Source organism: Fukomys damarensis, unplaced genomic scaffold, assembly GCF_012274545.1.
Source record: "Fukomys damarensis isolate Sample0158 unplaced genomic scaffold, DMR_v1.0_HiC HiC_scaffold_19, whole genome shotgun sequence".
NCBI lineage: Eukaryota > Metazoa > Chordata > Mammalia > Rodentia > Bathyergidae > Fukomys > Fukomys damarensis.
The window spans coordinates 58,615,687-58,643,663 of NW_022900931.1; the positions used below are offsets into that span (position 1 = coordinate 58,615,687).

Below are 27,977 nucleotides of genomic sequence, written 5' to 3' on the forward strand. Positions count from 1 at the left end.
TTTTTTTTTTTTTTTGGTACCAGAGATCGAACACCAGTCCTTGCACTTGCAAGGCAGTCGGTGGAACCTCAGGTAAATCCGGTCCCCAAGAATAATATTTTAAGGGGTAATGAAAAAGAAGAGCAGAGTTCGTATGACGGTGGTGTGTGTTCACCACCATGCTTGGCTATTTTTTTTTTTTTAGGCAAGAGTCTCCCTAAACTGCCCCGGCTGAGAATGATTTTGCCTCAGCCTTCTAGAGTGCTGAGATTACAGGCATGTGCCACCACATGCAGATGAAAGGATATATATTTTCGGTACCGAGAATCGAACTCAGGACCTTGTGCTTGCTGCAGGTATGGTGCCACTGAGCTACTGAAAGAATATATTTTTCTTCTTCTTTTTTTTAGTACCAGGGACCGAACACAGAACCTTTTGTGCCAGGCAAGCGGTGGCACCACTGAGCTAAGTCCCAGGCCCCTGAAAGGATGCATTTTTAAGGTGAGAGATACGCTGGTTATTCTGAGTTGATCATTATGCATTGTTGTATCCATATACTGAAGTGTGACTGTGCCCTATAAATATGCGCAGAATTACTATGTGCCAAACATATATGTCACTGTTCTTTTGGAACTGAACCTCAGGAGTCTTATTCCATCATTTCTGTTGTTTTCCCTTTGCCAGAAGGAAGTTCAGTGCACACTTGGGACAGGATTCCACAGGGCGTGAATACTGGGGAGTGGGGGCCCCAGGCCTTCGCAGATGCTGCCTCCCAGAGCTGTGGACAAAGGGCAGATGGAAGTCGGGGACACTTGGCGGTGTGTAGCACTGTTTCTCCAGGCTTCCGCTTCTGGATGCCCGGGCCGGAGAGTGCTTGAGAGGCTCCTGGTGTCCTAGGGGAGGCGTCCGTACATGGAGAAGCCGATGGCTTCCACTCTGAAGGTGATTTTCGATGTAAGGCGACCAGATAAACCATTGTCTTCCCCAAGTTGCCGGGCTCTGCTTACAAGTAGTACTTCTATTTATAAACCAAGAGATGTGACAGCCACTTTCAGGGAGTTCTTTGATGAATGCTCAACCAACTCCGCTTTCAACAGCCTCACATCCCACTTAGAATCTTAATTAAACTCCCTTAAATGTTCTACTTTCACAAATTTAAACTGTTTGATTTTCTTTCGAAGCTCAGTAGAAATATTGAAGGAGCAAAACCTGCCCAAGCACTTACTGCTTTTAATAAATTAAACATTATCAAGATTTTTTAAACATTGCAATGCCATTTGCTCACTTAGAGGAAAACCTTCTTTTATTCATACTGCTGTGAAAAAAATCTCAAATCTAAAATAAAGAATTACTCAATTACACAGTTTACATTGGTTTTTTTGTTTGTTTGTTTTTTCTTTTTTGAGACAGGGTCTCACTATGTAGTTGAGACTGACCCGGAACTCACTGTGTAGCCCAGGCTGGTCTCGAACTCACAGCGATCCTCTTGCCTCAGCCTCCCGAGTGCTGGGATTACAGGCGTGCGCCACCACACCTGGCTCACAGTTTACATTGAAAGATGTACATTTGCAGGATATATTTGTCACATTTTCTAATGCCTGGTCATTTTAACATTACAGAGATTTTAAACAAGCACTATCCTTGATGTTGCTTACATACTACCCAAAAGTGTTATTGGTGGTGCATGTCCATAATCCCAACAATTCAGGAGGCTGAGGCAGGAAGGTCACAAGTTCAAACTTGGCGTGTGCAAGTTAACGATTTAGCAAGACCTGTCTCATAATAAAAAAGGGCTGGCCACATAGCTCAGTGCAAAGGCCCTGAATTCAATCCCCAGTACTGCAAATAAATAACTAAATAGCTAATAAATGTAAATAAGTATATAGATAATAACAATGTTTCAAAAACAAAGAAATAAAAATGGAGTTGATTTTGTGAGTCTAATTCATTTCGTTCTTTCTTTCTTTTTTTTGAGATAGGGTCTCACTCCATTGTCCAGGCTGGCCTTGAGGTTGAAAGAGGAGCTCTTACTTCCTCATTCTGAGAAGCCCTGCAGACCCCGTTTCAGTGCTTAGGTGCTAGTTGGTGTTTCAAAGGCACACAGCATTCTCTGATCAAGTCCAGCCTGCCGGTATCCACTCTCTCCTCAACTTCCCAACCGCTAACAGTCACTCTTCTACTATCAGGTTGACTTTCTGGCCTTTTATCTTTCCTATGTGGGAAAATAACCGCAGTACTTGTTTATTTCCCTTAACATGATGGTCGCCGTTTCCATCCGTTTTCTGCACGTGACAGGAGCTCATGCTTCATCGTGGCTCAGTAATACTCCATTGTGTATACAAAGCCACATTTCCTTTCCCCGTCCCCAGGTGACAGGTAAGATCAAGCTTTTGCAACACATCAGTGTGTCCACCCACACTGCTTGTGCAGGGCTCCTACTCCTTCCTAATTAGGGCTCTGACATTGGCAAAACTGGCCTGCAGGACTGAGAATTCAACCTTCTCTGGAGCTCTGCACTTTTGTAACTAAACTTAAGTGTAAGTTCAAAGCAGAAGTAGGCCTTTGAGTGTGCGGATCAAATGCCATTTAAATAATGAGCATTTAAGATTTAAAAAAAAAATCACAATGCGGGAGTTAGGGGGGTCTTAGTGATGATTCTATTCCATTCCTCTCATTATGGATAAAAACTTGAATAGAGCTTGACCTGAACAGGACTTTTGTTCTTCCAACTAGAGTTTTTTTGTTTTTGTTTTTGTTTTGTCCCAGGGATCAAACTCAGGACCTTGCGCTTTCGAGGCAGGTGGCACCACCACGGAGCTACATCCCCGGCCCCCAACTGTAGTTTTTTTGATGTTGACTTTGTAACATTCCAAAAATCTCCCTCTTTCTATCTGCTTAAAGAGTCCCAATGATATTTAACTTTAATGGCCTGCTTACATCTTTGTCTTTATCTCAGGATACATGAGAGGAAATGTCACTTTCACAAAAAAGTTATCACTGGCTGACACACTTTTTTTTTTTTTTTAATGTATAACAGAAAGAGATACACCACTGAGTTATTTTGTTCTTAATTGTTAGGTCTGAATGATGGGTATGTGGGACTTTAGAATTTATTGTTATATGTAATTTAGGATGTTTGAGTTTTTCCACAACAATAAATACTTTAAAATTTCTTGTCCCTTCTTTTACTATGTCCTATACTCTACATAATTTTTTCATATAAATTTATCTAACAGTCATTCATTTAGCATCCACCCTAGCAGCCACTCTAACCATTGTACTAAATTCCAAGTGCCAAAGAATGAAAAATGAATAAGACATGTCATTTAATCTATTCACCTGTGGGAAAAAACAAAACCTGACCTTTGTGTCCCTAATTAATTTGGGTTTAGTTGTCTTTCACTATAATTAGGCTGGAAAATGTAGCCCAGAGTTTGTGTAGTAGCTAATAATGTTACCAGGCCTTTTCTGCTCACCACTCCTCTTTCTTTAGAATGTTGGTTTTTATTTTTATATTTGCTACTTCATGGTCACAAAATGGTTGCTATACCACCAAACATCATACTTGCATTCCAGGCTAGAGAGACGGGGGAAAAACAAAATGAAACAAAAACTAGATACAGGCTGTGTTTAAGAATGGTGCCTTTGAAATAGGGGGGATCCCAGCATCTGGTTATCTACCCAGAGACCTGCATTTTAGCTTTTTTAAATACCCACTTAATCTGGCAGTCTGAACCCTTTTCCCCAACTAACTCTGACTTTCATGCTCTAAGAAAATATCCTACAGGACTAGGTCCTCCTTAATCTTCCTTTTAATTTATATAAATTTCTATGGTGGCTAACTTATGTAAAATACAATAAAATGTATTATTCATGGTTTTTATTAAATGTTAAAGAAAACATAAAAAAGAAGATAAATAAATAGGAAGTAGGGAGAAATTCTCATAGTTTCCCAAATTATATATTCCATGGTTTCAAAAATATTTCAATATATATGCTAATTTGTTTCATTTATACTGCTAGGTCCTCTTAGTTCACTGAAAAGAAAATTTTGTGCTATTATGTATTTGTTTCTTTTTATCAGAGTTTTATTTTTATTTTTAAGAGGGTTTCATTGTCTATAACTTGTACTCTAACATTTTGGCCTTTTTTTGTTTTGTTTTGTTTTTTTGAGACAGGGTCTCACTATGTAGTTGAGACTGACCTGGAATTCAGTATGTAGCCCAGGATGGTCTCAAACTCACAGTGATCCTCCTGCCTCAGCCTCCCAATTGCTGGGATTACAGGTGTGTGTCACCATGCCCAACTCCATTTGGGCCATTCTTTTAAGATATGGTACACAGTGTATTAACTAATGTTGTTAATTAATTTGTTAAGATATTTTTCCTATATTTTTTCATAAAAGTAAGAAGACTATTTAAAACATTTTTATTAATATCTACTTATATTATATTGAAATAAAATTTTTAAAAAACATTATGACTTGTCATTTGTTGTCTTATTATTATGAAAGTCTCCTTTAAACTCATAAAACAAATGTTTTCTCAGAACCACCACCCAAGCACCTCCAAAAGACTTTGGCTGAAACCACACTGGGTAGCATTCAGTCAGACGGTCACATCCAAACACCGGGAAATTAATATTTATATTCCCAGTCTCTATAAAATAAGAAGTACAGGCGAGAAGAAGATGGTGAGGATTGTCAACTACCTTGAAATGCATGAGTTGTTTTCTTTCCAACAAGACACAAGACACTTAGAGCAATAGCAGTAGTCACAGTATCAGCATTCGGGGTGGTTCCCCAGGCCCCAGTTCCCACTGGGTAAAGTAAAGAGGGTCAAGAGTCAGGCTCACAGTGGACTGCTTAATGGCAAAGGATCCCTCAGCACAGGGAACCCAGCCTTTTTTTAATGGGCAGTAAGTCTGCCTAATGGATACATTGTCTGCAAACGCTGGACAGTAGGGAGCCCCACTCTTTGCTCTGGAAGGAGACACAGTTGCTATCTTCCCAGACTATTTGGGAACAGACCAATCTCCTTGGGAAGACAGTCCCGCACAGGGGCAGGCAGCACCTTGCTCATAAGATGTGCAGAAATGCAAGACACCCGTGGCGAGTTGTCTCCCAACACTCACTGCAAACCCACCAGTGGGGTCAGCATGGCCCACAGGCCCGGGCCCTGTCTCTTGGAACTGTGCAGTCGTCCTCCCTCCCGGCTCACATCTGGGCTGCTGTGCCTGCCCATCCCTTGGCTCTGAGGTCTCCGTGATGCCTGCGGAGCCTCTCAGAGCAAGACCGACTTCCTGACCTTCCTCTCCAGATCCCTTCTCCCACTGGGCTGGTTCAATGAGCAAAGATGGCTGACGGAACATATTCCTTCCCCACCATTCCCCGCGCCATCCCGTCATCCACCCAGACCTCCTAATTCCACCCCCCAGAAGACACCCAGGCTGCCCACGTTCTCCACTCCACCTCCCACATCTCATCTTCCTCTCCTGTCTCGCCTCTCACCCAACTTTGCTTCAGAACTTTCTCCAGAATGTCTTTTATGGTTAGCATGTTTATCCCTCCCCAATTCACCCCTGTCACAGTAGTAAGAAGGTGTGGCCTCTAGGAGGCGGCTAGGCTAGGAGGGGTCCTCCGTCTAGGAATCTCTGCAACAAGGGTGGAGGGGTGAGCCTGGAGCGAGGAGAGACTCATGGCATCTGGGAAACTCCCCAGTGGGAGCCATTGTGTGGGAGAAGTGCTAAGATCACGATCCCCACTTTGGGTTCCTGGTGGGACCTGCGGGGTCAGACATGCCGGGACAAGAACGGGGAGTGAGTTGGGCCAGGGATTTAGCTCAGTGGTCCTGCCGCCTGCCTCACAAGTGCAAGGTCCCGAGTTCGGGTTCCAGTACAAAAAAAAAAAAAAGAATGGGGAATGGGTTCATACTCCGAGAGTCGCGGTTCTGGTGGCTCCAGGCTACAGTGCGAAACCTAGAACAACTGCGGCCAGCCGAGGGCTGAAACTGACCTGCGCGGCTGCCAAGCCCAAGAAGCTTTCTTAACACAGCCACAACTATCGGACATCAGAGTTCAAACCCCACGAGGGCTTCGGATAGCAGTTTACGGCCGCAAGAGGGCGGTGTTGCTCATCAGGGACTTAAACTCAACTGTAACCTCCAGTCCTGTGCTTGGCGCTCACCAGACCTAGTGTGGCTCTTCTCAGGCAGTGGGGCCCCAACCACATAGGGGGCCCTGCTCCTCTGGGACCCGTTGAATTCCTGGAAGCCGAGAGCCAGTTCCTACTTGCTCTTCTTTTTTTTTAAACCAAGGATCGAACTCTAAATCCCCAGCCCCACTTGAGCCTATCCTGATCCGTTCTAGTCCAGCTCGGAGTTTGCAAGCGCCCCAGGCGTCCTCTTCCCTTTCAATCTGGACTGAGGTTCCAGGCTCCACGAGGAGCTGCAGCAGCCCGAGGAGTATTCTGGGGCCCAGAACTTCACCTGGGCTGCTTCTTCCTGGCCGGGGGGTTGTACTTTATCTTTCTCTTCAAAGTGAAGCCTTTACGGGTTCCCGAGCGACCTGGGACTTCAAGGGACCATGGCCAGGGAGCACCTATCCTGTGGGGGAGAGGTTTCCCCGGGCTTTCCACTCGTCCCCTGGGGTCTCCTCTCTCGGGGACACCAGCCACCACGTCCCAACACTTTCCGGGGGGCCTGGGCAGAGCCGACCACTGCCCGCACCTGCGCCCAGCTTCACTCCTGTGGGAGATTGCGCCGCGGAAAGGTTAGTGTGCGGGGAGACTGACGGAGGAGAGGGAGGGAAGGGAAAGAGGAGGGAAAAGGGAGTTAAGATGGATTATGTACAAACCTTAATTCCCACAAGGAGCCGTAACACTGTGCACTGCACACAGGTGCTAATAAAAAGGATATAAAAGTCTACGCCCAGGACGGTTCTCCCCAGTTTTATCTGTAACAGCAACCTAGGTGCCCATCAGTGGGTCAGCGTTCACGTTCGCAGGCCAGCTGTGCTGCTCAGCCCTAGGAATACACACAGCTGTGCTGTCTGCACGTGTGGAAAGTCCTCGAAACCAGCGGGAGGACAGAGCCACGGCGTACATCGTGTCTTGTAAGTAGATGAATAAATACTGCGTGGTCAGCTTGAATCTGATCGGTCACTCGTGCTGTGACCAGCGCAGGAGCTGCTCAAATAATGGTTCCAGACTGTGAGACTTACACACAGAATTGTCGGATGCAGACCATTGACGTCATAGGAATCAGGTTTTCATAGTGCGCCAGGGAACACTCGGCAAAACTCACGTGAGCCACATGGGGTGGAATGGGCATGTTTGTTGACTGAAAATGTCACTCTTTCCGGATTGATTTACATATGCTGCTGGCACAGGAAGAGGGCCCACATGTGCGATGGCATTCTGGACATCGAGCAGTCTGGGTAGACAGCATAAAACATCCTGTAATGGAAATGCCGTTACCACTCCTTGTCTCACCAGATCTTCCTGTGTGCTGGCAGGTGGCCACCTGGGAGCATTAGCAGTGTCTTAATCAGTTTCCTGTTGTTGTGACAAAATACCCAAGGTGGATACTTCAGAAAGAACAGGTTATTAAGCTTGGAGATCTGCAGGCAAGAAAGGTCAATATCAGGTGGCCTCATCTGATGAGTGCCTCGTGCTGTCATGACAGATGGCGTCACATGGCAGAAGCACGTGTAAGGACAGCAGGCAGCACGTGCAGAAGAAACCGAACACGTGGATGCCCCGACTTTCTAACAGTCTGCTCGGTGGTAACTAAGCCAGACTCCTGATGCGAACCCACTCCCGAGAGATGGCATTGATTCCGTGCCAGGGCAGTGCCCCCATGACTTAATCATCTTCCATCTTCCCCTTCTAGAGGCCCCCACCTTGCATTGCAGGGAGGACCAAGCTCCCAGCACAAGAACAGTTAGGAACAAACCGTGTCCAAACCGTCGCAGCCACAGTGCGTTGCCATCGACCACGGGGGAGCCTCACGCGACTTCCTGCTCATTTGGTGACCCTGTCCTCAGGAAGTGCTGGTGCCGTCCCCCTGGGGGCACCTTGCAGGACAGCTGTGCACTCCAGAACGTGAGCGCATACTGTGTTCCAAACATGAGACAGAATGAACACCAGGGGAGAAGGCCTAGAAAGAGCAAAGCCGCTTCGACCGTTCACACGCACACTTGTTTTCCAAAGGAATCTAGATTTACTGTGCGTGAAAACCGAGTGTTCATTCCCCCCAGGATGCTGTGACACTGAGGAGGTGGCTGGTGCTGGAGCCCGGCCGAGGTGTGGCTCCTGCGCAGGTCCCATCCGCCCTCTCAGCGGGTGAGGGGCCCCACAGAAGGGGCCCTGCAGAGCTCTGCAACTTCCAGAGGGGCAGATGCTCAGCTCGCTCCAGGGGCCTGCTGGCCGTCAGTCCTCCTTGGCCTCCCTCTCCGATGACAGTGAAGTCTCCAGTGGTGAGTCCTGTGCCTCTCTCCGGCAGAGCACACATCTGGTGAATACTTCAGAGGAGCTGTCACTTTGGAAGGCGGAGAGAGGCCTGTCACATCCTTCGCACTGACAGGAAACATTTTAAGACAGGAACAAGGAGATGCCGGTCAGAGGGGATTCATGAGATGAAGGTGAAATTCCCCACCCACCCCCAGCTCAACCCAGCTACCCGGGCTGGGACGAGGCAAGGGCTCCTCCTCCGGAGTCTCCCGTCCCCCAGCATGGACCCGGCATGCCCTGGGTGAGGGCAGGCTTCTGTTCCCTCTCCCCCCAACCCCGAGGCTAAGCTGTGCGGAGGGCAGGACTTGAGGGCAGCCACTCGGTGGTGGGCAGACGGGTGAGTGTGCAGCCCTGTCCCCTGCTCTGTGCAGAGCGGAATTGCGGGACTGAGGGGACACTGACACCGTGACGTGCTGGGTCCACTTGACATTTACAGAACCGTGAGAAGCAGGCAGGCACGACTTCTGAACAAACAGGGGTTTCTACTTGGCCAATGCAAGTGCTCAGCATCCCCTGGGTCCCGGGCCTGCCTCTGGCCACGGCACACAGAAGAGGATGGGGATGGCCTAGCTCGCCTGTCTCATCTGCTTCCTACTTGCCCTAGAGCAATGAGAGTTCCTGAGCCTCCTGCACGGGAATAGGGCCCAGGGGACCAGGCCGGGGTCTGCTGCCGGAGCAGAGGAGCTCCCAGTGTCCAGCTGTGTCCGGCCATTTCTGCACTGGACACACAGTGCTGCCTCGTCTCCTCCACACATCCGCACTCACTGCACTCCTAGCCACGCCGGCCAGGCTCGCTGCCCCAGGGGTCCCGCACGGGCTGTTCCCGCAGCAGGGAAGTCCTTCCCGGGACATCTGACGGGCTCACCCCCACCAGCTTCCAGGCTGCACACGGGTCACTCTCACTGCGGGTCCTGTCCTGGCCACCCTTTAAATACCCCACTCCCACCCCTTCCTCTGTCAGTGTCTTCAAAGTACTGGCACTATGGGACTTACTACACACCTCCCTTGTCTCTGTACACCGCTTCTCTCTTCTCTTAGAATTTAAGCTGCTACAGGGTGAGGATTTTACTCTTTATGGCTGTATGTCCAGTTGCTCCATAAATGTTTGTTCAAAGAATAAATTCATTTGTAGAGGACTAATGAAAGTCTTCACTTAATTTTGCCCAGTACCAACCTGCTTTATCTTTGAGCCCATGGCCCTTCTGCCCTTGATGACCAAAGGAATTTGGTCAATTTCTTCAATATTCCATAGTCTCATGGTCCTATCCTAAAACAAGGTAAACAGTGACTCACAGATCAGAAAACAGTTCGTGAAGGGTTGGGGATGTGGCTCAGTGGTGCTGCGCCTGCCTGGTAAGCGCAAGCTCCTGAGTTCAATCCCTAGTGAAAGAAATAAAAAGTAAATAAATAAAATAAAAGAGCTCATGGTGCACCCATACAATGGAATATCACAGAATGACCCAGAGAAATGAGTTGCCACAACCCAGAAAGACATGGAAGAATCTTGCTTTTCTCCAACAAAGCTCCAATGCCAATTTCTGCCAGCAGCAGAAATACCTGGCAACTTCCACATCTGCAGAGGGAAAGACTCACTCTCCACATTCCTAGGCAGCTCCCAGGCGCAGGCATCATGCCGAGCCTGCCCAGGAATTTCATACTTGGGAATAACTCTCGGTTATTACTGACTCTGACAAATGTGACAGACATTTTAAGTCACTCAAAGTTAGGGCACGTTTACCTTTGAAGCAGAGAGAATCCATTTCTTGTTGTTACTAATAGCAACATCCATTACCCAGTCATTATGGCCCTGAAGAAAAATAAAAATTGAACAGGGACTCCTCAGGAAAAGTACTTTTATAAAAACAACAGAAACAAAGTCAGAACCCAATGTTTCTTAAGTTTGAGAGCAATAATTGCACTTCCCAGCTCAACATTTAAGGTAGAACATACTATAAAGACAGGTGATAGAATGCATATGTGTTTTCAGTGTTCTTTTTATTCTTTTTTCTTGCTGTGTACTTCAGGCTGGCCTTGAACTCATGGCGGTCCTTCTGCCTCAACCTCTCAAGTGGTGGGATTTTAGGCATGGGCCACCATGATGGGCTCTGTAAATATTTTTAAAAAACAGTTCTGTGGTATTTGGAAGGCTAGAAGGAAATAAAAGACTATATTCCCATCTGGTCTTAGTGTTGTTTGCATTCTTTGTTGTAGGAAATACCTCCCAGAGGTCCTATCGGTGAGGGAGGGGGCTTTTGGCTTCACATCAACTGCAACCCCCGTGACTCACAGTGACAAGAAAAGGGCAAGGGGGCTGGCACTGCTTTATGATGTTGGGGCTCTGGGTCAATGGCTTCTCACCCTCTGGTCTTTCCCCGATGGAAAGAGGTGGAAGGTGAGGCCACGAGGTATGGTAGGAAGAAGGGGAGCAGGACAGGTTTCTCACATACAACAAAAAGAAATTCAAGGGTGGAGGAATAGAGAGAGAACCGAGAAAAGGAGAAGAAAACTAGAAAAATCTGAAAGGGGACAAAAGGATTTTTAAGCACAGGGAGGTTTAATATTCAATTTTAAACTTATTGGCTGGGAGGTAAATTTTCTTTGCATCCCCAAACCCTTGTTGGAGACAGACTGGGCCCATGGGCATGGACACGTGCTGATCAAGCGGCACGGCTGACGGCTTGGTCACTGGGGACACCAATATCAAGAAATGGGTGCTGATGGGCCGGGGATTTAATTCAGTGGTGCCGTCGCCTGCCTCACAAGTGCAAGGTCCCGAGTTCGATCCCCGGTACCAAAACAAAAAGAGTAACAGGCGCAAGCACTGACAGATAAAAGTGAGTGTGAAAGGTCAGAATCAGGGAACATGCAGAGATCACAGGGCACCAGGTCTCCCCGGAACGGGCACTGAATGACCCAACCCTGGATTCTTGCCCTGTTGGATGATATCTCTAACTACAGAGCCACTTTGAGTTGGGGCTCTTAACTTCCACTCAGCCGATGGACCCCCATCTTGGGGCCCCCAGATGACCACGCAGGTCTCACTGTGTCCCCCTACACAGTTGTTGTCGCAGACACTTCCCCACGCCTGGGTAATGCCCTTACTAGTCCATTGGCCACAGTGTCCCACCCCCTGCCATCCTGGGCAAGAGCCTCCTCTCTAAGAAGCCCTCCTGCCCCATTGTGACCAATCCTGTTTCCCGGTGTGGTTTCTCCACCCCATGCATCACTGTTAGGATTCATTGCTGGTTCTCGGCTGGTCCCCCCTACAGGGCACCAGCCCCCTTAGGAGGCATCCAGGTCTGTCTTGCTTCTGTGTCGCCTGCTTTGGGACGCAGCTTGGAATGACTCAGGAGTACATCTCAGATCTATCTGGTGCTGGCATCTGTACCTTCAAGGACAGCTTCCGATAGCCTTCTGCCACATCCCAGATAGCCACAGTCTTGTCAAAGCCTCCAGAAATGAGAAAAGAGCCTGCAACACGACATGGAAGGGTCTGGGTGCTTCCCCAGCCAAGGGCGCCCTCCCCGATGAGGCCAAAGCAGGCTGAGGCTGCCTGGTGAAGAGCCATGGAAACCCTTCCCGGGGGCTTGGTGACCCAGGCAACCATGGCGGACTCTCGTCATGCATGGTAATCTCTGTGGATATCAGCCCAGCAAGTTTGGAGCCATTGCTCCCAGCAAACTTGTGGTCACAACATCTTCATCCATTGATTGGTTCAGAACTTTGTTTTATGACTGTTTCTGTTTAAAGACACCTTAACCTATATAAATTCATTGATCTTGATTCATTAACATCGAACTCTCAGCCAACAGCACTAAGGCTCAGGCCTGAACTCAAAGGTATCTAATACACACGTTTTCTCTGTTAGGTTCATCACGGAGTTCTTGCTCTTAGAACATTAGACAGCCCTTCAGCACTGTGCCTGAGAGCCATATTAAACAGCACCATTACTATAAAAAAGCACAAATAATCCTGGGGCTGGGGCTTCGTTGCTTAAGCCATGTTGAGCTGAGTTTCTGTTGCTTATAAACAAACTTGAGGCTATGATTTTTTTTTTTTTTTTTTTTTTTTTTTTTTTTTTTTTTTTGTCTTCATGGCAAAAAAATCTACCCTCAGGGCTGGAGTCACTGGAAATCGCCTCTCCTCTGGTCTCAGAAAGTCCACATGAATGGAATAATGGAGAACTCCGCCCAGCACCCTTCGAGAACAGAGCCCTGGCACACGTTTGTCACTCACTGTCTCTGGCAAAGCAGCAGGAGCTCACACAGCCTTTGTGGCCCTGCATGAGAGTCACGCAGGCGCCACGGTTCCGAAACTCTCCTGTGTAGACATTCCATATTTTTAAGGTTTTATCCCAGGAGGTTGTACACAGGAAATGGCCGCTGAAGGTAAAACAGCAGTTTGAGATGGCGCTCTCATGGGCCCTGAAACACAGACAGGGGACATGTTAGCACTTCCGGGAGGGAGAACACCTGTCCCAGAAGCGGCCACCCTCTCCTGGGAGCCAGTGGGCGTCAGTCCCTTGGTCCACAGCAGTCCAGAGATGAACTGCTTAGACTGTGGCACAGGATTTCTCAGCCACCCTAATGCTGACCCTCTGGGGTGGATAATTCTTGCTGTAGAGGCCCGTCCTGTAGCAAGTTGGCTGCTTAGCAGTCTCCCCGGCCTCTGGCAGATGCCAGTAGCGCCTGTCATAACCCATTTATGACAGCCAGAGTGTCTCCAGTCACTGCCGGATGTCCACGGGGGAATGAAACTACCCACAGTTGAGAAACACTTGGATATCCAACAGCAGCTTGTGCCTAAGGGGGGAAAAGTGGTGGCTAATGGATGAACAGCCGTTCAGCTTCAGTGCTGCCTCCACTTACACAGAGGACCGTCCCTCTCCTCCTCCTTTCTCCTGCGATATTGGGCTTGGCTCTTTCCCTCCACAGCCCACCCCATGTCCTCCATCCCACTTCTTTCTCCCTCGCTTTATTTTTCCATACCACCGTCTTCAGTGCCATTAAAGCACAGAATAATGTTCTGTACTTTGTTAATAAAGGTCTGGGTTACTCATTCTCCATTTTAAAATATCTTCTTTACTTGAAAAGAAAAAAAAATCTATCAGATTGATTCCGGCCACTTTTTGTTTTGTGATCTCCAAAGTATTCTCCCTGTGGTTCTTATTTCCTTCTAGAAAGAGAATTTTCAAATGAAACTATAACTGCGTCCCTGCATCTCTGTGCAAAACCAGTTGATTCACCAGAAGAAAAGGCTGAGGAAAACCATGTTTGCAGGGCTCAGGTTGGAGTGTCAGACCCCATCTCGGTTCACTGAGAGGCGTAAACTGAGCGAGGTGCAAAGAGGAAAAATGTCAGCTCCTCGGGGTGCCCAGGACAAACCTCCCGTCCGGAGCTGTCACGGAGTAAATCTTCTCAGAAGTGCAGAGGTTCGGAGGCAGCACCTGTGTGACTCACAGCTCTGGGCGCAATGGAGTTGCTACGCTCACCTCTCCTGCGCCTGCCAAGCGCAGCTGACGGCCCTGGGGCAATCTGAGAAGGCCGTGGAAGGCAGAGAGAAGAGACAGCTATCCCTCAATCAAAGGGGAAAAGTATGTGTGTGGGCAAAAATAAAAAAGACCTCCAAGAAAAGCCTGTTCTCCGAAACCTAAGGCCCAGGAAAGGGTGGCCAAGCAAAACAGAAAACTTTGAGATAACTGCTGCCCCATCCGAGCCATGCATTTCAGGAAAAGCTACAGCCGTCAGAAAGGTTGAACGCGGAGCCCAGATGGCCACCTTTCTGCACGTGAGATGTGCCCTACAGCACATAGAGCCCGAGTCTTGCAATACACAAAATGCCAACACATGCAAAGAAACTTGCAAGAGCCAGGGAAAGCTCGACAGAAACGAGAAAGATAAATGGATGCCGACACCGAGATCACAGAGACTTTAAAATTATCTGACCAGGAATTTTTTTGTTTTTTTGAGTTAGGGTTTCATTATGTAGTTCAAGTTGGCTTTGAACTCACTATGTAGCCCAGGCTGCCTTGGAACTCAAGGGGATCCTCCTGCCTCAGCCTTCCCAGTGCTCAGGTTAGAGGTGTGCACCATCACACCCAGGTCTGACCGGGACTTTTAAAGAATTATCATAAAAGTGTCCATGGGACAATGATGATAAATCATGCCTGAAACAAGAAGATAAAAAACTTCAGTGAAAAAATAGAAGATTTAAGAAGTATCTAGTGGAAATTTTAGAAGTGAAAAATACAGTAGCCAAAAGAGGAGAAAGAAGGGAGGACTGAGCTGTGTGATCCTAGCACTCAGGAGGCTGAGGCAGGAGTATCACTCTGAGTTCAAGGTCAGCTTGGGCTACATAGTGAGACTCTGTCTCAAAAAACCAGAGTAGGGGTGAGAAGGGAGGTTTGAAAGAGTAATTGAAGAAGAAAAAAAGAAAGTAATTGAAAAATATTGGCTAAAATTTTACCAAATTGGGCAAAACCCCCACAAAACAAAACCCTCTATACTCAAGATTCTGAGTAAACAGGATAAATCCAAAGAAATGCATACTTGGACACATCATAATTAAACTTCTGAAAGATAAAGATAAAGAAAAAATCCTGAAAGCAGCAAGAGAGAAGAATGATATCTTATCAATAGGGGAAAACAACTTGAATGATGGCAGATATCTCATAAGGAACCACAGAAGCCAGGAGAAAGTGACTTGGCATGAAAGAAAAGAATTGAGAGCCAAGATTTCTGTATCCTGTGAAAATATCCTTCCAAAAGTTCAAGGCCAGCATGGGGTATGTAGAGAGAACTAGCCTAAAAAACACAGTACAGAAATATACAGTGAAAGCCAGGTGTGGTGGCGCACGCCTGTAATCCTAGCACCAAGGAGACTGAAGCAGGAGGATCGCCATGGGTTTGAGGCCAGCCTGGGCTACATAGTAAGTTCAAGGCCAGACTGAACTACAAAGCCAGACCTTGTCTCAAAAAGAAATGAATGGTATGTTTTCAGAGGTGATCAATTTAATATAATCAAAACTGGGCCGGGAATTTAGCTCAGTGGTACTAGTGACTGCCTCACAAGCGCGAGGACCTGAGTTCGATCCCCAATACAAAAAAAAAAGATAATCAAAATTACCAATAGACATTTTGCTTATCTCCTTCTTCCATATGATGTTCATTGGGACAGCAGAAGAGGGAACTCTCACCCCCTCGCTGCCACCATGGTGGGGCTCTGAGCAGCAGCATGGAGGGCGTGCCCATGGCGCCCTAAGCCAGGCTTTTCCTGGGGGTTGCTCTCAGGAGCAGCACCCACGGAGGGCCCACAGTGCAGGCTGTGCTAAGGCCTCACCTCTGCACCTGGGCCCAGCCCAGCCTGCAGGCCACAGCTGGTGGCTTCTCCCTGCCTGTGTCTCCGGCCTCCTTGAAGACACGGCCACAGGACACGCATTTGCACGCTGTCTCTGGAGGGCTTGGAGGGAGGCATCTCATCTGTGTCCCTGCTGCAGGATGATGCTGGCCTCCCGGACCCTTCTCACCTGGAGATGGTGAGCAGCGTGGTCCGGGAGGTGACATCCCAGATCTTGATGCACCTGTCCAGCGAGACGGAAGCCACCCTCTGGCTGTCGGGGTCAAAGCAGCATGCGGTGATCGACCTTCTGTGATGGTCTGCAGCACAGGACAGTGACTCGCTGCCATGAGGACCACACTCTGGGCCGCTCAGCCACTGCTATGGAGACGCAACTCCAGTTTTCATAAGTGACTCTGCTCCTCACACTCGTTTCCTGGGCGCCTACTATGACCCAGGCTCGGAACACTGAGCCCAGCTGACCTGCTCCCTGTGCGACAGGAGAGACGCCCTTGAGCAGGCAGCAGCCCACCACTGCCAGGGCCATGAGGGGACTGTGTGGCCGGTTCCGGCCTAGCCGCCTTCCAAGGGTCCACAGAGGGCCCTAAAAGTCATCAGGCAGGAAAAGAAACACACCCCAGGCAGAAGGCACAGCACATGCAGAGGCCTGGAGGGAGACCGAGCCAGAACTCTGGTCCACAGATAGACGGTAGAGCAGAGGAGAGGCAGCATGTGAGGTGATCCATTAGGGGTGGTGCTTGGGTCATGGTAACACATCAGTAAAAATAAACAGAAAGGACATACGGGAAGTATGTCACACATACAGTTCAGGAAGGCCACCATAGTGTTAACAATAGACCTCTAGCCAGGCATCGGGGCACATGTCTGTAATCCCAGCACACTGGGAGGCTGAGGCAGGAGGACTGTAATTGTGAGTCCTGTCTGGGCAACTTAGCAACTCAGGAGGACCCTGCTTCAAACCTTTTTTAAAATTTTTATTTCCTCTCTCTCTTTCTCTGGATCAAATCCAGGGCCCTGTGCCTGCTAGGCAAATGCTCTACCCCTGAGCTGAATCCCTAGTCCTCAAAAATTATTTTACAAAGGTGTGGGTTCTGGGGCTGTAGCTCAGTGCAAAGGCATTGAATGCAATTTCCAGCACCACAAAATCACAACAGCAAGAAGTTTCTCCGGTCTGGGGACTGAACTCAGTGGAAGAGCAAATGCTCTACGGCACATGCAGAGCATACTTGAAACCACAAAATAATAATTATAATAATGATAATACCTCTGAGGGGCAGGACAGGTACAGCTGGCCTTTCACTCTTTCTTTACATAATGAAAAAAATAACAAATTTTTTTTTTTTGGTACCGGGGATTGAACTCGGGTCCTTGCACTTGTGAGGCATGTGGCAGAACCACTGAGCTAAATCCCCCACCCTGAAAAAAACTTTTTTTTACAATAAATGCATTTTTTAAAAACGTTAGGTAACTGCAAACTTACACACAGGTGGAGAGAAGAACACAGGAAAATCCCGAGTGACCTTTACCCAGTTTCGCCAGTGGTAGAATCATGATCCTACAGCATCCCCAGGGAATTCACATATGATGGCTATTTTGTGTGTGTGATTATTATTTTTATATTTTGAAAATATAGTTAGAAGTTGGATGCAGTGGTGCTTGCATATAATCCCAGCACTTTGCAGGGACTAAGGCAGGAGGATCGTGAGTTTAAATCCTTCCTGGGCAACTTAGTGAAATCCTGTCTCAAAATAAAAGGGCTGAATCCCGCGTACCACAAATCAGCCAATCAATCCATCCGTCCAGGTAGAAATGTTAGGAAGGCTGGGTTGCACCTTTTAGAAGTCCAAGACTGAAATGAAAAGCATTAACCAAAGAGGACCAGCCTTGGTCTTAACTGTGCTTTTCGCAGCGTCCCAGCTTGAACGCTGTGGTTCTTACCGTGACAGTTTCATCAAGTCACTCTTGGTGAAGTGACAAGCGAGTGCTCCTGTGGAGGGCAAGACACAGCTGGGAGCCCAGGGGGCCTCACCTTCAATGTATGCTACGGTGGCGATGTTTTCTGCGTCCATTATGCAGATTCCACGATCAATATCCAAGCCCGAGACCACGTATTTCCCATCAGGAGAAAACTTACAGGAGGATACGAAGGTGTCATGCCTGATCTTCCACTGAAAGGGGGCGACAATCAAAAGGTCGTTTCCTCCCTCTCACTGGCCCAGCCACTTAGTAGAACTCTGTGGTTATGGAAATTTCTATCCATGCACTGTCCAAAATGGGGGCCGCTGGTCACATGTGGTCTTTGAGCTGCATGCAGAAGGGGCTGAAGGTTTAAGTTTGCTTAATTTTAATTAATTAACTTGTTAATAAATGTGATAAATGAATCTGTGTCTAGGACAGAGGAACAGGGCTGGGGGCACAAAGAGAACTGGCAGCAAGGTTCTAGCAATGGCCAACTTTATTCCTATTCAATGGGGTAAACAAGTGTTATTGAGCGTCTGCCCTGTGCCTGGCACTGTGGACAAGATGCTGTACATCCCGGGACACTCTCAGTGTCCTGTGGGGAAAAAAGCGGGTGACGAGCTAGCTACAATGTTGTACATTGTAATCCCAGCACTTAGGAGGCTGAGGCAGGAGGGTCACTGTGAGTTCAAGACCAGCCTGGACTACATAGTGAGTTCCGGGTCAGTCTCAACTACATAGTGAGACCCTGTCCCCCCCCCCAAAAAAAACAAAAGAACTTCACATTCCCAATAATGAATGTAACTGTACTGTATACCTAAAATGTACCAATAAACTCAATGAGGGGGGAAAAAAGAATATGGCAGAAGGGAAAGTGTGGGGCTAGAATATAAAAGAAATCATGGGGCTGGGCGTGTAGGTCAATGCTAGAGAACGTGGTTAACATTCTCAAGGCCCTGGGTTCCCCAGCTCCAAAAATACAAAAGCAACAAAGGAATCTAGGTTTGCTCCTCACTCTTTCTTGGATCACTTGCCCTAGGGGAGGTAACTGGATGACCCAAGGACGTGTGGCAGCCCCAGGTCTCCCCGGGGACCCACGTGGAGCTGAACTGGCCCCCACCAAGGGCCAGTGAGTGAGCCATCTCCGAGGGGGTTCTCCAGCCCCAGGGGAGCCTTAGGCTGAAGGCAGCCTCAGACCACATCATCACTGTGGCTTCACAAGAGACCCGAGCCAGAGCCAGTTAAGGTGACAAGAAAAGGAAATTTGCGGAAGAAGAAATAAACACTTGAGAAAATACTCAAAGTCGGGAGAGATCAGTGCAAGTCTCATCTTTCACGTACCATACTGCTTATAATTTGGAAAACTCATGATGCCCAGCCTGTGGGGTGGGAGGTGGTGCCTTCTCCTTGAGTGCTTAGGGTATGAGTGGGCAAACTTCCTGGAAAGCATCTTATTTATTTAATTTTATTTTTTCCCCAGTACTGGGAATCACACTCAGGATATTGTGCTTGGAGGCAGGCATGGAGCCACTGAGCTAAATCTCTGGCTGGAAAGCTTTTTTTTTTTGTACCAGGGATTGAACTTGGGACCTTGTGCTTTCAAGGCAGGCAGCGGAATCACTGAATTAAATCTCTAGCTGGAAAGCATCTTTTAAAGTTCTGTGTTCCTATGCTGTTTGAATTAGCAATGGAATCCAGCTTTAGACCCTAAAGAAATATGGGAGCACATGTATATGCAAACTTTCTTTAACATAATGTGTTCATAGACAAAAATAAGAGCCTGAGAGTCCTCTAACAGAGTGGTGAGACAAGTCCTGCCCTGTGTGCCCAGGGGAATTCCATGCAGCCACTGAAAAGGATGATGGGGCTGGGGCTGGTGGAGCACATCCGTAATCCCATCACTCAGGAGGCTGAGGCAGGAGTATTGCTGAGAGTTCAAGGTGAGCCCAGGCTCCACAGTGAGTTCAAGACCAGCCTGGACTGCAAAGCAAGATCCTGTCTCAAAAAACCAAAACCAAACCAAAACAAAGACAAAAGAAAAAGGATGATGGAGATCTGTTCTTACTCAGTTTATTGTTAATCAGGGACAGGGGAGTCAAAGTCCAGAAAGTATGTGTTGTTAAATAGGACATACTTGGGTTCGAAAGTAAACTGTACAGGAAAAGAGACACCGAGGCGTTAACTATAATCTCTGAGTTGTGCTTTTAAGGTTTCCTGTTCATTTGTTTTGTGATACTGGAGATTGAACCCAGAGCCTTTGCACTGAGCTACATTCCCAGCCCCTAAAAATATTTTTTTAAAAAAATTTTCAAACAGGGTCTTGCTGGATTGCTAAATTGCCCAGTGTGGCCTCAAGTTTGCCACCCTCCTGTCTCAGCTTCTCCAAGTGCTGGAATTATAGGCATGCACCACCACACCTGTTATTTGTTTGCTTTTAAACATGGCTTGTCCCATCTTTCTAAAAATGCTTACAGTGGGGGCTGGGGATTTAGCTCAGTGGTTCCGGTGCCTGCCTCACAAGCACAAGGAACTGAGTTCAATCCCCGGTACAAAGAAAAAGACACACATGTGTACAGTGAATATACTTGACTCTTGCACTGAAAGGGAAGGTTGTTTTGGAGAGGAGAGGAGGGGCACCAAGTCTGCCAGGGGAGGACAGTGCAGGTGACGACAGGAGTGTCCTGAGGAGGCCCTGGAACAGGGTCCCAGTCCTGTTGGGATGGGTGGAGAGTGACCCCGTCCCAGAGCAAGAGGACAGATCGGGGAAGACCCACAGCCTGGTTCTTTGGCCACCTGGCCTTTGTCCATGGCCTCAGCCCCACTTCCTGCCTCACCAAATCCAAACAGTTCACAGGGGAGCCTGCAATGCCATGTCCAGTCCCAGCCCCAGCCCGGCTTCTTTCTGTGGATCCAAACCCTCCCTACCTTTTAAGCAGGCGCCTTGCTCTGCCTGCTGAGGATTTCCTTCCCCAGTGCCCACCCCTTATCCTGGGCAGCCCCCGCACTGCCCCCCATGGTTACTGCGGGGTTCATAGTACACCTCAGTCACTGTGAAAATGCTCATCCTGGAGGCGTGGGGATTTTGTCAGCTCCCCGGACCCTGGTTCCAGCCCAAAGCTCCCAAGGCCAGCCCAGCCCAGTGCTCTGCCTTCCCCCACCCCCAGGCAGGGCAAACATACCAGCAGCTGGCCTGTTTCAAGGTCCCACGCCCTCACTGTTTTGTCGTAGGATGCTGCAACAATTCTGGAAATACAATGACAAACCTGAGTCTTAACTGCTGAGGCAATTAGGCCCCTGGTTTCTCTGACAACTATTTATTCTTTTTTACAATTTAGGACCAAGATGCAAATAATCTTTCTTTTTTCTTTTCTTTTCTTTTTTTTTTTTTTTTACCGGGGATCAAACTCGAAATCTTATACTTGCAAGGCAGGGAGCGGAACCACTGAACTTAAATCCCCAGCCCAAGCTTTCAAAAGATGCCATATGCACTCCAGTGAGCGGTGAGTTCCCACTGAGGACAGAGATATATATGGCACTGGAACTGCCATATATCACAGCACTGCCACTGTCCTTACTCCTTCAGCCACCTGAAGATGCTCTTTAGTACCAGGAATCGAACTGAGGGCCACGAGTTTGCCAGGCAGGTGCTGTGCCGCTGAGCTATATTCCTAGCCCAATACTGTGGTATCTGCATACAGCAATGTCCATGTCCCATATTTTTAATTTAATTTAATTTTGGGGATTACTGGGAATCAAACCCAGGGCCTCCCACTTTGAAGATGTTCTTTTATATTTAGGGCTATAAAAGCATCTTAGCCAGGCATGGTGGCACATGCCTGTAATCCCAGGGCTTGGGAGGCTGAGGCAGGAGGATCGCTGTGAGTTTGAGACCAGCCTGCGCTACATAATGAGTTCCAGGTCACTATACAGTGAGACCCTGTCTCAAAAAACAAAAAAAACAAAACAAAACAAAAAAAAGCATCTGTTTTCTGGTCTGTAATTTGCTATTTATTTCTGTTTTTTCTGTTTTTTTTTTTTGGTCCTGGGAATAGAACTCGGGACCTTGGGCTTGTGAGGCAGGTGGCAGAACCACTGAGCTAAATCCCTGGCCCTATAATTTGCTATTTCTAAGATCTTTACAGTTCACAAGGACACTCCCTTCTCTCTCTGCTCACATCTCTCTTTTAACAGGAAAATGCTTTCACAGACAGCATGTGATGTTCAGAAACATTTTCTTGTACATTTAGCAAAAATATTTAAATATTGCATACCTATATCTTATAATGCACATTTCTATGGCAAAGTTTATTCTCTCTATAAAATAAATTCCTGTGAAATGTAAATCTCATACTAATTTTTTACTAGTCTCCTGGTCTTTGTGCTGCTCAGAGTAAAAACAAATCCATATTAAAGCAGGCTTCCTTGGTCTGTTAAAGGCCTGTATTCTATCTGTGTAAGTGGATTTTGGCAAAGGTGGCTCAGAGGTCTCTCTCTTTTTTTCCAGTGCTGGAGATCAAACTCAGGACCTTGCACTTGCGAGGCACCACAGAGCTAAATACCCAGCCCTCGGAGACCCTTCTCTTGTGTGCTGCTGCCTCCCCACCCTGAGCCTTCCCAGATGACAGCTCAGGCCTGCCTTGCTTCCCTAGGCCTCAGTTTCCCCTGAAAAATGAGGGGCTGGACTAGATGCCTAAGGCCCTTTGAACTCAGCATCAGTCTATATGCAACTATGGAAAAGATACTTTACAAAGAAAATTCTGGCTGTCTTTATACTAACCACAAAAAATGTTCTCTTTAAGTATATAAGGCTTTCAAAGTATTGCCGCATCCACTTGATTCTCATGGGAAAAAAAAGTGGAAACCCTGAGACCAACATAGGGGAATACAGTTGTATATTTGCTTTTAAAACAAACAAACAAACAAACAAACCAAACAACGACCTATCATTGTATTGCCTCTACGGTAGCCTCCATGTGTACTCTCACTTGTGCGGAGTCATGTAAAACAAAGGAAATGTCACCTTCTGCTGTCACCTGTCACGCTGCATTCCAACACAGGAGCTTTGGGCCTTTGCTCAAAATCCCGAATCACAGATCCATTCTCAGCATCCTCAAATAATGGGAGAGAGCAGAGAGGGCGGTCAGGGCTGTGTTTGTGGGAGTCATGAGCTGAAGTCAGCAGCAGCCCTTAGCTTGTCTACAGAACCAAAGTTGGAAAATGTCCTGGTCCCATGACCCGCCCTCAGGGAGGCCTTTCCAACACCTCCCTCAAGCAGGAAGAAGGACCGTACCATCCACTGGTAACTCCCCAACAGACAGCAGATGGGCACTGGCCACTGGGAGCAGAGAGTCCAACAGATCATTTTCTCATTCCCTACTAGCCAGAGAGGTTTTGCACACCCTACCTGTTTCCCTGAAAACAGGACCTAACAAGAGATCAAAGCTGCCAGCCCCCAGCAGCCTAAATGCCTTACAATAGCCTGGAGTAAGTTGTAATCCTCTGCGTGACAATGACCATCACCGTGCTATTAATTCAGTGGAAATTTACTTTCTGGTTAGGTCTTATTTTCAGGGAAACACTATAGGTACATCTTTCAGTAACTTTTGAAAAACAATTTCCCACTTGACTCAGCAATTGTACCCCGAGGGGGCTGCTCCTAAGGAAACCACCAGATCTGTGGTTTAAGACTTACACACAAGCGGCTCCCAGCAACAATCTGGGTGTCCATCTAAAGAGGAGCAGTTAAATTAGCACATCCCACAGGGGGCACCAGTGATGCTAACAATCACACTGAAGGTTAACAATACAGAATGTGAGAGTACAAAGTAGTGGGATCAAAGCAGAAGGGTGCCTGCGGCAGCCAAGAGAAAATAGTTTTAGTAAGAAACGTGCCAACAAGCTTTTCAGGACAAGCAGCTGGGGCAGGGGGTGGCAAGTTGTTGGTAAGACAGTGACTTACTACAAAGATCTTGTATTATGATGTAAGACCACGGTGCAAGGGTGTGGGGATTTTTCAGCCTGACGAGGCAGGTCTGTGACAAGACCCCCTCGAGATGTAGAAAACACTGTGCATTAGGACCCAGAGGCCTTCTGGGAAGCAAAGGACCCTATGTCAGGGGTCCCCAAGAGCACATTACAGTCACATTCACAGCTACGGGCTCAGTGAAAGGACACAAAGCCAAACCAGCAAAGTGAACAGGCAGGGGCGAAGCCCAGAGGAAGCCAGGCATGGGAGTCCAAGGTCCTCTCCCAGTGGAGAGGCTCCGAAGTGCTGAATTCCTCCAGCAACAAATGGCAACAACACGCAGGAAGTATTGTCTACTGGGAGGTTGTAACTGAGTCCAGGGTTTGGGGTTTTTTTGGAGGAGAGGGGTGGGAAGTGCTCTTTGTCTGACGTGTACCCAAATTCCAGACTTCCAGAAGGAACGCAGTTTGCACAAAAACTTGAGCAAAGAGAGTGAGTCACTGGTCATAGGGAACTGTTTATCAGTCAAGCCCCAGATGCACGCCAAAGGCAGTCTTTCTGAGGCCATCAGCCTGGGCCTGCTATGTGAATGTTTTCTGTTTACAGACTCAGCCCCCATCCCTTGTTCCATAAGATTTGAAACAATGGAGTTAGGTTTGAGGGATCCCAGCAGGCCCTACTCAAAGCCCAGTGGAAGGAAAGGACAATAGAAGTCCCAAAGTGGAACTCCCCAGGACAGGACCCATCTAGGCTGGTGGCCAGGGTTCCAGAGTCTAATGGCTTGGGAAGAATGGGCTGGTTCTGACACCGTGGGGCTGAGCCTCCCTGGATGTGTGATGCTCTAGGAAAAAACATGTGATTGTGAACTACGACCCGATCACCTGGGCCCTGGGACTGAGGCTCCTGTAGTCTGGGAAGGGCCTTACGCCAACCGAGGGAGCAGAATGCGGCAGAGTCCACAGGGCTGTGCAGGTTCAGCACTCAATAGGGACATGAAGTGGCCCAGAGAAGGAGAAGCAGACACGGACAGAGAAGCCTTCTTCTCAGCCCCTTCTTCGCTTGGCATTTAGGAAGCAGGACAATTTAAGTGGTGAGGTATTTATGGGTAGGGAAGTAGGGGCTCTAATTAATAGAACAAGTAGGGAGATAAAAATATGTGTAGCTCAAGTATATCATGGTTACATACTCAGCATTTCTATATGGTCCCCATTTTGTAAAAGTATGTACATGTGCATACTCAAAGAAAAGATATCCTCCAACATTTTCACAGCAGTTGACTCTAGGGCCATGGAATGAGTTTTTCTTTCTTCTCTGTGTTTTGATGCAGCACAGGAAGGGTGTGGAGGGCCGTTGAGGTCTGTTGTGGGCTAGCTAAGCTCTGGGGCAGCCCCAGCACACAGCTGGCCCTGTGAGGCTGTGGGGGCTCAGGGAGGCCCAGAAGGTCACTCATGTATCCACCCAGAGTCGTACAGTTGATGAGTCCTAAATGTGGGGTCTGAACCAACTTGGACAGTCCCCAAAGCCTCCTGTGGTCAGCCTGGTCTTGGCACCTACAGGTGACAGATGCTCCTCTAAGATCATCTGGAGAGTCAAGGGCTGTCCTCTGCCCAACTACCCATAACAGAAGCAGGGAACCAGCCTTGACTCACTCCATTCTATCTCCTTCCTGACCCTGACACCAGAAGTCAGCAAAACTCAGAACTATCTTTCCCCATGGACCACAGCCCCAGACACCCATGTCATCTTTGGCCTGGCCCCTGATGACCACTGTACCCTCCAGCCCTACTCCCTCCTCACCCCTTCCTCACCCCCTGCTCACTGGCCAACAGTTCCCTCAAACATCCCTGCTAGGGTCTGTTGACCATGTCCACAAAGCTCTGGAAGACTCTAGATAGCCACTTTCCTGAACATCACATCTCCATTCCTTGTGCACCTGCCTCCTGCATATTGGGGTACTGATTTGTACTCAGACCTGTCTCACTCAACTACCCCTCATGGACAAGTCTCCTGCTTGCCCATTTTTCTGTCTTCTGTGACCACCTAGGCTTGGCCATAGAATCTTTATGGATGGAACTGAGTGTTCCACATGAGAAGGAGACCAAGAGAAGTGACAGCTCAGGGACCCCAGGTATAGTCCAGGCACAACAGGGACCATCCCCCAAATAATAGGGGGCTCTCAGTCTCCCAGTTTTGATCCTACCATGTCCAGATCCACAGACAGGCCAGCGTTACACTGACTTCTCTCTAATGGCTTGACACTAGGGTGGGCTCCTACTTATATTTTGTTCAGAAGGTCTTTATAAAGCTTGAGTTCCTCGAGTGTCAGAGAACTCAGTACTGGAGAACTCTTCACAAAAAGTGCTTATGCTTTTGAGATGGCTTAGTTTCAGGAGAACCTAACACCAAGCCACTTACCCATAGCTTCACAGTACAGTCATAGGAGCCACTGAGGAGCTTTGTGTCATTCACACAGAAGTGGCAGGAACTCACAACATGCTCATGTCCCTTCAGAATTTTAAATGGGATCTGAAAGAAAGGATAGAACAAGCAAGTTCAATAAGGTTGCAGGAAACAAGGGCAATATACAAAAATCAGTTGTATTTCTAAACACTTACCATGAACACTTGAAAAAAAACTAAGAAAAACATTTCCACTTACTGAAGTATCTAAAAGAATATGTAAGAATTAATTGAACAAAGAAAGTGTAAAACTTACTTCTGAAATTGGAAAATATTATTGCAAGAAATTAAAGAAGACCTAGATAAATGGAAAAGCATCCCATGTTCATAGATAGGCAGACAGAATATTGTTAAAATGACAATGCTCCCCAAAATGATCTAAAGATTCAACACCATCTCATCAAGTGCCAAGCTGACCTCTTTGTAGAAATGTCAGGACAATTACATAGAAATCCAAGATAACCTGAATCAGTCTTTAAAAAGAACAACAAAGATGGAGGAGTCACATGTCCTGATTGTGCAGTATCCTATCAAGCAACTAATCAAAACAGTATAATAATAGCATAAAGATAGGACTGTGAATCAATGAAATATAATTGATAATTCAGAGGGAAATTCTTGTTTTTAAAGTCAACTGATTTTTTTATAGGCATGCCAAAGTAATTAAATAGGGAAACAATAGCTTTTTCTTTCTTCTTCTTCTTTTTTTTTTAAACAAATTGTCCTGGGAAACTGGCTATCCACATGCAAGAGGATAAAGTTGAACTCTTACTGTACACCATGTATAAAAATAAACTCCAAGTAAGGAATGGTGGCACATACCTGATTGTGATGATGGCTACACAAGCCTGAATACACTAAGAACCACTGAGTCGCACACCTTATATTGTGGAATTGTATGGAATGTGAATTATTATTTATAAAGAGAAAAATAAAAGGGTCGGGGATTCAGCTCAGTGGTCCTGATGCCTCCCAAGCATAAGGTTCTGAGTTCGATCCTCAGTACAAAAAAAAAAAAAGATGAAAATAAAAAACGAGGGAGCTAAAACATGGTGATGCCAGAGGGCTCTCCCATGGCCACGTGTTGGGGGTACTGGGCCAGAACGTGGGGGTGCTGGCTTTGGGAGTGTTGGGAGGTTGTGAGAGTGCAGGACATGGGACAAAGGGTTTGGGCTCTGCTTCGGGGAGCGTAGGATGCATGGACAGTGACAGGGAGCGGCAGGGCGGCGGGTGGATGCAGGGAGGGGAAGTGGGGACGCGCGGTGGCACTCCAGCGGCTCCGCCGCCAGGGGGCATAGGCAGACGGTGGTGGGTGGGAGACGCAGAGCCACAGCCTGGGGGCCACAGCACGTCTTCCTTGTTTCCCCAGCGAGCAGAGCTGGAAGCGAGGCCCGGCCTCTTCCAGCTGGCCCTGCCGCAGCCACTTTCGGGTGTCACAGAGGGGTGAGGGGTGGGGCAGAGGGGTGGACCAGGACCCAGGGTTTCCCTGGGGTTCTGACCTTGGAGAGGGGCTCCTGGTCGCCCCAGAGCACCTCTGGCAAGGCCGTGGTTTGCTCAGACGGCTGAGTGCCCTTGTCCAAGGCCAGGGGGTCGAGCGTGGCCAGCAGCCGGTTGCGGTGCAGTGCGGGGAGCGACATCTTGAAGCGGCCCACGGCTGTCACCACGGCGGCCCAGGGCAGCCTGCGGGCCCAGTGCTCCCTGGTGGGGACCACGAGCATCCCCTTCGGGTCCTTGCCCGAGGTCTTTCGGG

General features: G+C 47.9%; 1 protein-coding gene and 1 long non-coding RNA gene across 2 annotated transcripts in view; one reads left to right on the forward strand and one right to left on the reverse strand.

Moving 5' to 3' along the window:
* LOC104868192 overlaps positions 1-1,279 on the forward strand; it is a 5,470-nt gene extending 4,191 nt beyond the window's left edge. The window contains exons 4-5 of the long non-coding RNA XR_781971.2: positions 390-480; positions 664-1,279. This is a non-coding gene — a long non-coding RNA (uncharacterized LOC104868192). The remainder of the gene's footprint in view (positions 1-389; positions 481-663) is intronic.
* Positions 1,280-8,393: 7,114 nt separating this feature from the next.
* Positions 8,394-27,971, reverse strand: Wdr88 (WD repeat domain 88). The gene is made up of 11 exons (XM_010632849.3): positions 27,727-27,971; positions 26,184-26,294; positions 22,824-22,912; positions 20,983-21,046; positions 17,874-18,012; positions 16,014-16,143; positions 12,725-12,912; positions 11,877-11,959; positions 10,227-10,295; positions 9,663-9,755; positions 8,394-8,554 (listed from the first exon to the last, which is right to left on the reverse strand). The coding sequence occupies exons 1-11, from the start codon at positions 27,943-27,945 to the stop codon at positions 8,408-8,410; spliced, it is 1,332 nt and encodes a 443-aa protein (XP_010631151.1). The 5' UTR covers positions 27,946-27,971; the 3' UTR covers positions 8,394-8,407.
* Between the last annotated feature and the right edge of the window lie 6 nt (positions 27,972-27,977).

Excerpts from the sequence above, each read along its gene's own strand:
- Wdr88 (XM_010632849.3), bottom strand. The coding sequence starts at position 27,945 with ATGCTCGTGGTCCCCACCAGGGAGCACTGGGCCCGCAGGCTGCCCTGG. Across the intron at positions 26,295-27,726 it reads ACCAGGAGCCCCTCTCCAAG|ATCCCATTTAAAATTCTGAA; the intron begins GTCAGAACCCCA and ends CCTTTCTTTCAG. Across the intron at positions 10,296-11,876 it reads ATCGGAAGCTGTCCTTGAAG|GGCCATAATGACTGGGTAAT; the intron begins GTACAGATGCCA and ends ATTTTTCTTCAG.